At 45.5% G+C, this 10943-nt stretch overlaps 1 protein-coding gene across 1 annotated transcript in view; it reads left to right on the top strand.

The window, feature by feature from the left end:
- Positions 1–10943, top strand: part of LOC111978116 (uncharacterized) — a 104833-nt gene that overhangs the window by 26821 nt on the left and 67069 nt on the right. Inside the window, 1 exon segment of the mRNA XM_070448188.1 lies at positions 9029–9233. Within this exon segment, the coding sequence (XP_070304289.1) occupies positions 9029–9233 (205 nt within the window).

Below are 10943 nucleotides of genomic sequence, written 5' to 3'. Positions count from 1 at the left end.
TAGTACAGTAGATATGGCTGTTGGGTAGGACAGGATATAGCTAGGATAGGGATAGTACAGTAGATATGGCTGTTGGGTAGGACAGGATATAGCTATCTGCTTTTCCCTGGTCAGGACAAATTAGGAACCCTAATCCCCCATGTTGCAGACACACTCCAGGTTCTCTCCTGTCATGTGTCAGGGTCTGTGAATGGAGAGAATGTAATAGAAAACATTGGATATTTAGATGTAGACTTGTGTAATGGACAGCAGATAGGCCCTGGCCAGCTTGCCTACATTGTCTTATTAGAAGTCTGCTAGCAATTATGATCTGTTTCTCATATCAACATGATCGACCGTGGACCCAATTATCAACCGTATACTCTCCACCCCACTCCTTTAGGCGTCCAAATCAATGCCAGCTGGCATTTTATTCTGTCAATGACCTACATGTACTGTATGATCAATCTTAAGACTACCCAGACACACATACTGTAAAATACACAGGGCGTTTTACAGGGGCCTGCCGACAAGGTCACACACGCATAGCGGCCTACACTTTGCACACAGCACATATATATTTTATAGCAGCAGCGTATATGACTATGTACTGGTGTACCCCCTGTATATAGCCCTGTATATAGCTGGTCTTTAACTCTATTTTTAGGTATTTTTCTTAAAACTGCATTGTTGGTTTAGAGCTTGTAAGTAAGCGTTTCACTGTAAGGTCTACACCTGTTGTATTCGGCGCGTGTGACAAATACATTTTTTTATTTTATTTGTATATAGGGTCACTTGGCGTCTGGAAGACTGAATAGGCTTAACCAGAGGTTGGCTGCTGTGCCCATTTTATAATTCTCCACTGCAGGATCAGAATAGGGAATTAGATTAGTCCCAAAGGACATCTAAATGACATGCTAATTGAATGTCAATATGTCACGCAGCATCCTGTGGTCTGGTGCTGTTCATCTGTCTGAAGGGTTCATCGGGTGTACAGACGCAGGCGTGCTCGTAATAGGACTCTCCAACCACGGGATTGTATGCACACACCCCGAGTCTTTTATTGATGTGGTGCTCAGGTGTGTGTGTGTGTGTTATTCAGGTGTGTGTGTGTGTGTGTGTGTGTATTAGTAGTTGTAGAGGACTCAGACATATTCACAAAACATCTCAGAGTAGCAGTGCTCATCTAGGATCAGTTTGGCTTTTAGATCATAATGAATCAGATTATATGGACAGGGGGGGGGGCCTGATTCTAGATCATCTTTGTGATTACAGGCCCTGATATGGACAAGTATAGGATTAAACTAGTTGGAGGTTGAAGAACATGTCAAAGTGTTTCATCCTGTCAGTGTTCTGTGTTGTGCATACCAAGTTCACTGCTAAATAGTAAATTAATGCTACCCAAACTATCTGCACTGACTCTACGCACAAGCACTAGACTATATATACACACCATATACATACTCACCCAGTGCATTGACACTCACACACACATTCACATACACTACATATGCACACACACACATACATACACACACGCATGCATACCGACACAACACAACACAAACACACATACATACACACACACCCTGCCTTCATGTACATATCTACCTCAAATACCTCTTACATCTGCACATTGATCTGGTACTGGTACTCCCTGTATATAAATCTCAGCAAAAAAAGGAAATGTCCTCTCACTGTCAACTGCGTTTATTTTCAGCAAACTTAACAAGTGCAAATATTTGTATGAACATAAGATTCAACAACTGAGACATAAACTGAACAAGTTCCACAGACATGTGACTAACAGAAATTGAATAATGAGTCCCTGAACAAAGAGGGGGGGTCAAAATCAAAAGTAACAGTCAGTATCTGGTGTGGCCACCAGCTGCATTAAGTYCTGCAGTGCATCTCCTCCTCATGGACTGCACCAGATTTGCCAGTTCTTGTTGTGAGATGTTACCCCACTCTTCCACCAAGGCACCTGCAAGTTCCCGGACATTTCTGGGGGGAATGGCGGATTGAGATCCGGGCTCTTCCCTGGCCATGGCAGAACACTGACATTCCTGTCTTGCAGGAAATCACGCACAGAACGAGCAGTATGGCTGGTGGCGTTGTCATGCTGGAGGGTCATGTCAGGATGAGCCTGAAGGAAGGGTACCACATGAGGGAGGAGGATGTCTTCCCTGTAACGCACAGCGTTGAGATTGCCTGCAATGACAACAAGCTCAGTCCGATGATGCTGTGACACACCGCCCCAGACCATGACGGACCCTCCACCTCCAAATCGATCCCGCTCCAGAGTACAGGCCTCAGTGTAACGCTCATTCCTTCGACGATAAACGTGAAACCGACCATCACCCCTGGTGAGACAAAAACGTGACTCGTCAGTGAAGAGCACTTTTTGCCAGTACAGTCTGGTCCTGCGACGGTGGGTTTATACCCATAGGCGACGTTGTTGCCGGTGATGTCTGGTGAGGACCTGCCTTACAACAGGCCTACAAGCCCTCAGTCCAGCCTCTCTCAGCCTATTGCAGACAGTCTGAGCACTGATGGAGYGATTGTGCYTTCCTGGTYTAACTCGGGCAGTTGTTGTTGCCATCCTGTACCTGTCCTGCAGGTGTGATGTTCGGATGTACCGATCCTGTGCAGGTGTTGTTACACGTGGTCTGCCATTGTGAAGATAATCAGCTGTCCCTCCTGTCTCCCTGTAGCGCTGTCTTAGGCGTCTCACAGTACGGACATTGCAATTTATTGCCCTGGCCAGATCTGCAGTCCTCATGCCTCCTTGCAGTCTGCCTAAGGCACGTTCACGCAGATGAGCAGGGACCCTGGGCATCTTTCTTTTGGTGTTTTTCAGAGTCCGTAGAAAGGCCTCTTTAGTGTCCAAAGTTTTCATAACTGTGACCTTAATTGTCTACCGTCTATAAGCTGTTAGTGTCTTAACAACCGTTCCACAGGTGCATGTTCATTCATTGTTTATGGTTCATTGAACAAGCATGGGAAACAGTGTTTAAACCCTTTACAATGAAGATCTGTGAAGTAATTTGGATTTTTACGAATCATCTTTGAAAGACAGGGTCCTGAAAAAGTGACGTTTCTTTTTTTGCTGAGTTTAGCTCCATTCTTGTGTATTGTATTTTATTCCTCTTGTGTTCCTATTTTCGTTGGGAAGGACTCGTAAGTCTACACCAGTTGTATTCGGTGCATGTGACAAATATCATTTGATTTGATTTGATCTCCCTTTTGAATGACCTTAAAGCAACAGAGAATCACCGTCAATCAGTCAGCCCATAGACATGATACAATAGAGAGAGAGAGAGTTCTTAGGTCTTCTCTCAGCAGGAAATGGAACAATTAGCTGGAGAAAAGCCTCTGCTCAATGGCTTATTATGTTCTTCTTCTTCTTCTTATATTAAACCCGGTATGGTTCTTGAGTCTATGTTATTGTATTTGTCATTCCAGCAGTAGGTAGCTACTTCCTACAGACAACAGTACAGGCGACCTAATCTACTGAAACATAATACTACTTGTCTTTCTTCTCTCAACCATTACGTACCCTCATGTACTCACCACCCCTTTCCGCCACACTCAAGAGTTCAAAGGGTCAGAGGCCTTTTCCACCAAGTATGCTCCACTCCATAAGTCAACGCCCCTTGCAGAGTAATTATACTAAACATACCGTAATACACGTGGTTGAGTGTGACATGGTTTTGACATGGTTTTGGACACACCCACTGTCGTCCCGGGTAGGGTATGGTAGGGTACACACTTAGAAAAAACGGTTCCAATAGGGTTCTTTGGCTGTCCCCATAGGATAACCCTTTCTGGTTCCAGGTAGAACTCTTGTGGGTTCCATGTAGAACGCTCTGTTGAAAAGGTTCTACATGGAACTCAAAAGGGTTCCACCTGGAACCAAAAAGTTCTAAATGGAAAAAGGTGTTAGGAGTGTAGGGTAGGGAGTGGTATGCACTTCGAACAATAAAGTCTCATTTCTGGGAGACAGGAGACATTGAAAGTATTTCTGGGAGACAGGAGACATTTGAAGTATTTCTGGGAGACAGGAGACATTGAAAGTATTTCTGGGAGACAGGAGACATTGAAAGTATTTCTGGGAGACAGGAGACATTGAAAGTATTTTTGGGAGACAGGAGACATTGAAAGTATTTTTGGGAGACAGGAGACATTGAAAGTATTTTTGGGAGACAGGAGACATTGAAAGTATTTTTGTTGGGCTTGAGTAGTATTTCAGTTCTTTTGTGTGTTTCATCAACTTTGATTGAAAAAGGTATCCTATGCTTGAAAGCAGGCTGTTCTTCGTTTGTCGTCTCTTCCCCCAGTGAGTTGTGCTCTTTGACAACCTTATGGTGCGTACAGGGATAACAGACCCCAACAACACTTGATTTGATTGGATCTGATTCCGTAAGTGCAGCGGCAGGCAAGAGAGCGAGTGGTGAATTATTTTCAAGCTGCTTTGACACATCCAAAATGAACTAGGTATGAGGGATACATGAAGGAGAGAAGAGGGGAAGAGAGCTTGACAATTAGTGGAGATGAGGGGAGAACACAAGCCACATCTTTTGTCTGTTTTGTACTGAACGCTGGTGATGATGTGATGGTAAACTGGGTTGAGTTACGTAATGCACTCAACTCATCACGCCCAGAAAAGAACTAGAGCCGAGTTCCCCAACGGGTCGCCTGTTGGACATAAAAGACGACAATAACACCATCAAATCCGCTCCAAGTGATTTTAATTTGGGAAATCTGTTTCAATGTATTCCCACGCATAATAGAGAGATAGATACAGTATATATGATCGTATACAAACGTAAGCAAGGTTTGACATTTTTATGTTTTAGTCATATTATATCTGTTTGGGCTTCTTGCAGTCAATTAGCAAATGATTTGTAATTATGTTCCAGCCCCCTGACCATCCATCCGCTCATGAAAGAAATCGGCCCGCGGCTGAATCTAGTTGAGGATCCTTGAACTACAGCATTTAGAACCGACCTAGAACCGTTCTTGCTCTCCTCTCTTCATTATCTCTTCTCTCGTCTCTTCATGATCTCTTCTCTCCTCTCTTCATGATCTCTTCTCTCCTCTCTTCATTATCTCTTCTCNTTCATGATCTCTTCTCTCCTCTCTTCATTATCTCTTCTCTCGTCTCTTCATGATCTCTTCTCTCCTCTCTTCATGATCTCTTCTCTCCTCTCTTCCTGATCTCTTCTCTCCTCTCTTCATGATCTCTTCTCTCCTCTCTTCATGATCTCTTCTCTCCTCTCTTCATTATTGTTTGTCTCCTCTCTTCATTATCTCTTGTCTCCTCTTCATGATCTCTTCTCTTCATTATCTCTTGCCTCCTCTTCATAGTCTCTTCTCTCTCCTCTTCATTAACTCTTCTCTCCTCTCTTCATTAGCCCTTCTCTCCTCTTCATCAGCTCTTCTCTCTCCTCTTCATCAGCTCTTCTTTCTCATCTTCTCTCCTCTTCATCAGCTCTTCTCTCTCCTCTTCGTCAGCCCTTCTCTCTCCTCTTCATCAGCTCTTCTCTCTCCTATTCTCTCCTCTTCATCAGCTCTTCTCTCCTCTTCATTAACCCGTCTCTCCTCTTCATCAGCTCTTCTCTCCTCTTCGTTAACTCTTCTCTCCTCTTCATTAACTCTTCTCTCCTCTTCATCAGCTCTTCTCTCCTCTTCATTAACTCTTCTCTCCTCTTCATTAACTCTTCTCTCCTCTTCATCAGCTCTTCTCTCCTCTTCATTAACTCTTCTCTCCTCTTCATCAGCTCTTCTCTCCTCTTCATTAACTCTTCTCTCCTCTTAGAGACTGACAGTAGGCCTATCAGGGGAGTCATAATAATAACCATCCTGCCTGGTTTCTGAAGGTGATAAATGTCTCATATTTATTATCACTCATTCATTTATGAACCTATACCAACGGCGGAGATTGCCATGCTTAGGACTGGCCTTGAAGTATTTTTGATTGGTGATGACGATCAACATCATCATCTTCAACTTCATATCTTCATCCAACATCCCTCTCTGAATCATCCTCCAGCCAACTGCATGTCCTTTCTACTAGGTCACAGGTCACATATTTCACAGCAGGCTGTTTGATGAGTCCACATTGGTGACAGTGTGTCCCAAACTAGAGACGTTCTCTGGTACAGGGAGTAGCAGCAGAGGGGATGGGTTTCAATCCTCTACATACCAGAACGCAGATCAGAGCCCTTCAGAAAGAGAGTCCAGGGTCCTGACTACATACCAGAATCTACATCAGATCCCTTCCCACAGAGTGACCCAGTACCCCCTCCTTCACCCTAAACCTTCCCACAGAGTGACCCAGTACCCCCTCCTTCACCCTAAACCTTCCCACAGTGACCCAGTACCCCCTCCTAGGAAAAAGAGGCAGGAAACCCTAGCATCAGTTGCCTGTTGAAAGAGAGAACTCACTTTGTTTTATTAAACGAGTGGAAAAAGGAATGAGTTTCCAGCGGGCGGGTCCAGGGAGTGATGTCATGGGATGTGTGTATTGTGTTGTTGCCATGGTTAATGTATTATGTCATCTAGGGCAGGGAGAAGGATAGAGGAGACAAGAGTAGAGGAGGAGAGAGAAGAAGGCAGGATGATAAAGAGAGGAAGAGAGGAAAGAGAGAAGAGGAGGAGGACGGAGGAGAGAGAGAGAGGAGAGAGAGAGAGAAGGAGAGAAGAGAGAGAGAGACGGGAGAAGAGAGAGGAGACGAGGAGAGAGAGGAGAGAGAGAGAAGGGAGAGAGAGAGAGAGAGAGAGAGGAGAGAAGGAAGAGGAGAGAGAGAAGAGAGAGAGGAGAAGAGAGAGAGCAGAGAGAGGAGAGAGAGAGAGAGAGAGCAGAGAGAGAGAAAGAGAGAGAAGAGAGAAGAGAGAGAGAGAGAGAGAGAGAAGAGAGAGAGAAGAGAGAGAGAGAGAGAGACGAAGGAGAGAGAGAATCACATGAAATGTTAATCTCGGTTAGATTCTGTTGGTCAATCTGTGTAGTGTGTGTGAATGCTGTCAGTCACTCTGTGTAACTGTGTGTTGGATGCTGGTCAGTCACTCTGTGCTGTATGGTGTGTATGCTGTCAGTCACTCTGTGTACTGCTGTGTGAATGCTGTCAGTCACTCTGTGTAGTGTGTGTTGATGCTGTGTCAGTCACTCTGTGTAGTGTGTGTTTGATGCTGTCAGTTCACTCTGGGTAGTGTGTGTGATGCTGTCAGTCATCTGTGTAGTGTGTGTGATGCTGTCAGTCACGTCTGTGTACTGTGTGTGATGCTGTCAGTCACTCTGTTGTAGTGTGTGTGGATGGGCTTTTCATGCTGTGCTCATGGAGGTGAAATGCGTAGAATTTCCACACAACATAAACACATGCTGAGAGATGCAGACACCCCCACATCGCTTCTCTGTGTCTCAGTGATGTGTTGCTGGCGCCACAGTGGTTCATGAAAACAAGACGCTGGTAGAAAGGCTCTTGAGTAACACAGGTGTTCCTCTCACTTGTTCCAGACTGTGAGATAGAGCTGGTGTTATTAACTTGTGTCCATTCCTCTTTCTCTGGACCTCTCTTCATGGATATCGCAGCTAGAAGTTATCATCTGTTACCCACCCTCCAGGCAATTGTCAGCTAGAAGTTATCCATCTGTACATCCTCTCAGGCATTTCAGCTAGAGTTTATCCATCTGATACCACACTCTGCAGGCATTTCAGCTAGAGTATCCATCTGCTACCCACCGCCCAGTGGCGCGTTCCAGCTTACAGTTATCCATCTGTACACCCCTCAGGCCATTTCAGCTAGAGTTATCCATCTGTAACCATCCTCTCAGGCATTTCAGCTAGAGTTATCCATATCTGCCACCACCCTCTCAGGGCCATTTTCAGCTTGGAGTTATCCATCTTGTACCACCCATCTTCCAGGCAATTTCAGCTAGAGTTATCCATCTGTACCAATCCTCTCGGGCATTTCAGCTTAGAGTTATCCATGCTGTACCACCCTTCTGCAGGCCATTTCAACTAGTATATCCATCTGGACCACCCTCTGCAGGCATTTCAGCTAGTTTATCCATCTGCTACCATCCTCTCAGGCATTGTGTCAGCTAGAGTTATCCATCTGTACACCCCTCTCAGGCATTTCAGCTAGTTATCCATACTGTACGCATCCTCTCAGGCCATTTCAGCTAGAGTGTATTCATCCTGTTACGCATCCTCTCAGGCATTTTTCAGCTAGTTATCCATACTGTACCATCTCTCAGGCATTTCAGCTAAGAGTTAATCCATCTGTACCACCCTCTCAGGCATTTCCAGCTTAGTTATCCATCTGGACCACCCTCTCAGGCAGTTTCAGCTAGTTTATCCATCTGTACCATGCCTCTCAGGGCATATTCAGCTAGAGTTATCCATCTGTACACGTCCCTCTCAGGCATTTCAGCTATGTTGATCCTGCTGTACCACCCTCTCAGGCATTTCATGCTAGTTATTCCATCTGTTACCATCCTTCTCAGGCATTTCAGCTAGAGTTCATCCATCTGTAACCACCCCCTCGTCAGGCATTTCACCCAGTTATCCATCTTGTACCACCCTATCAGGCCATTTTCAGCTATAGTTATCCTCATCTGTACCATCCTCTCAGGCATTTCAGCTAGAGTTATCGCATCTGTACCACCCTCTCAGGCATTTCAGCTACAGTTTTCCATCTGTACCACCCTTCTCAAGGCATTTCAGCTTAAGAGTTTATCCATCTGTAGACCATCCTCTCAGGCATTTCATGCTAGTTATCCATCTGTTACCATCTCTCAGGCATTTCAGTAGAGTTATCCATCTGCACCATCCCTCAGGCATTTCAGCTAGAGTTAATCCATCTTGTACCAACGCACATACCTAAATGTTGGTTAAACCCATTCAATTGTGGGAAGTATATATAGGAAATGTGATCGTTCTTTTTAATACAGGCAATGTTATTTTGACAAAATGTAAACAAAACACACTGCTATCCTTTGATTCGAGTGTCTCATTTTGTGTCCGCCTCTCTCTTTCCCCATGCAGTGTGTGGCATTGACGCTGCGCCGCAGGGGGGTTTCTTTGTGGCGCTCAGGGGGAGGTACATCTGCCGACCCTGGACTACGCAGCCGGATGTTACGGCACGCCGGCTGGCTTCAGCCTGTGAGGAGTTCATCAGGGAGATGGTTGTGTCGGCGGCTGGGAAAGACCTACACATCCACCGGCTTGCTTCGTCTGCCGTCACCTGCAAGTAAGAACAACACACAACGCACACGCACACGCGACAGCACGCACACGCACGCACGCACAGGCACGCACGGCACGCGACACACACACACACGAACCACACACACTACAACACGACAACACACACACACACACACCACACACAAACACACGATCACACAACACACACACACAACGACACACACACACACACACACACAACACACACACACACAACACACACACGACACACCTAAAGGGACAATCAAGATGAAGACAGATGGGCTGCCCACATTAAAATGTGCATCTTGGATGTTGGTGAAGACTGTCAATTACTTGTAGTTTGACCTGGAATCCACCTAAAAGCATTCAAATGGAATACTGTTGTGTACGTGTATATGTGTGTTGTGTGTGATCTATAAGCCAGTGTTAAGCTATGTTGTGGTGCTGGTGAAGGTGTTGTTGTTGAATCTCTCTCTCTCTTCTTCTCTCTCCCTATTCTCTCTCCCTGATTCATCTCTCTCTCTCTCTCTCTCTCTCTCTCTCTCTCTCTCTCTCTCTCCTTCTTCTCTCTCTCTCTCTCTCTCTCGTCTCTCATCTCTCTCTCTCTCTCTCTCTCTCTCTCCCTCTCTCTCTCTCAGTCTCTCTCCCTGATTCTCTCTCTCTCCTCTCTATCCCCTGCCTCTTCTCTTCTCTCTCTCTCCCTGATTCTACATCTCTCTCGTCTCTCTCTCTCTCCATCTAACATCTCTCTCATCTCTCTAACTCTCTCTCTCTCCTCTCTCTTCTCTCTTTTCTCCCTGTATTCTCTCCTCTCTCTTTCTCTTTCTCCCTCCTCCTCCTGATTCTCTCTCCTCCTCTTTCTCTCTCCCTGATTCTCCTCTCTTCTCTATCCTCTCTTTCTCCTGATTTCTCTCTCTCTCTCTCTTTCTCCCTCTTCTCCTCCATGATTCTCTCTTCTCTCTCTCTCTCTTCTCCCTGATTCTCTCCTCTCTCTCTCTTTCTCCCTCTCTCCCTGATTCTCTCTCTTTCTCCCTGATTCTCTCTCTCTCCTCTCTCTTTCTCCCTCTGCTTTTGCTCCTGATTCTCTCTCTCTCTCTTTCTCTCGTCTCTTCTCTCTCTTCTCTTCTCTCCTCTCTCCTTGATTCTCTCTCTCTCTCTCTTCTCCTGATTGTCTCTCTCTCCCTCTCTCTCTCCTCTCTCTCTCCGCTGTGTGGGTGTATGATGTATGTTAGTCCTCCATTCCAACACTGCTTGTATCTGTCACGGTGTCCTTTTCTAGGGTAGATTGATAATCGGTAAGGTGACCTCTTACATTTAGGAGTTTGGGATGTCATAAAGGCTGAGAGGAAGCGGATGGAAGGGGGGGGATGAGGTCCACACAGTCCTGACTCCTGTAAGAGGTTGGTTGTGCGTGTCTGTCCCTTCTGGCAAGAGATAGTGTTAATTAAACTTGTGTGTGGGTTAAGTTTTTGCTTGGTATCTACATGTGTGTGTTTCTCTGTGGGGAGGAGGAGGGGAGTCTCTAGTCATCACACTGGAATCTCTAGTCATTCACACATTCACCATCTATCTAGTTCTCTCTCTGTATCTCGATTCATCACACATTCACCATCTATCTAGTTCTCTCTCTGTATCTCTAGTCATCACACATTCACCATCTATCTAGTTCTCTCTCTTGTATCTCGAGTCATCACACATTCACACATCTATCTCAGTTCTCTCTTCGTGTATT

This window comes from Salvelinus sp. IW2-2015, linkage group LG18 (assembly GCF_002910315.2).
Source record: "Salvelinus sp. IW2-2015 linkage group LG18, ASM291031v2, whole genome shotgun sequence".
In the NCBI taxonomy this organism is placed as follows: Eukaryota; Metazoa; Chordata; class Actinopteri; order Salmoniformes; family Salmonidae; genus Salvelinus; species Salvelinus sp. IW2-2015.
This window is presented reverse-complemented; position numbering and strand designations above follow the sequence as displayed.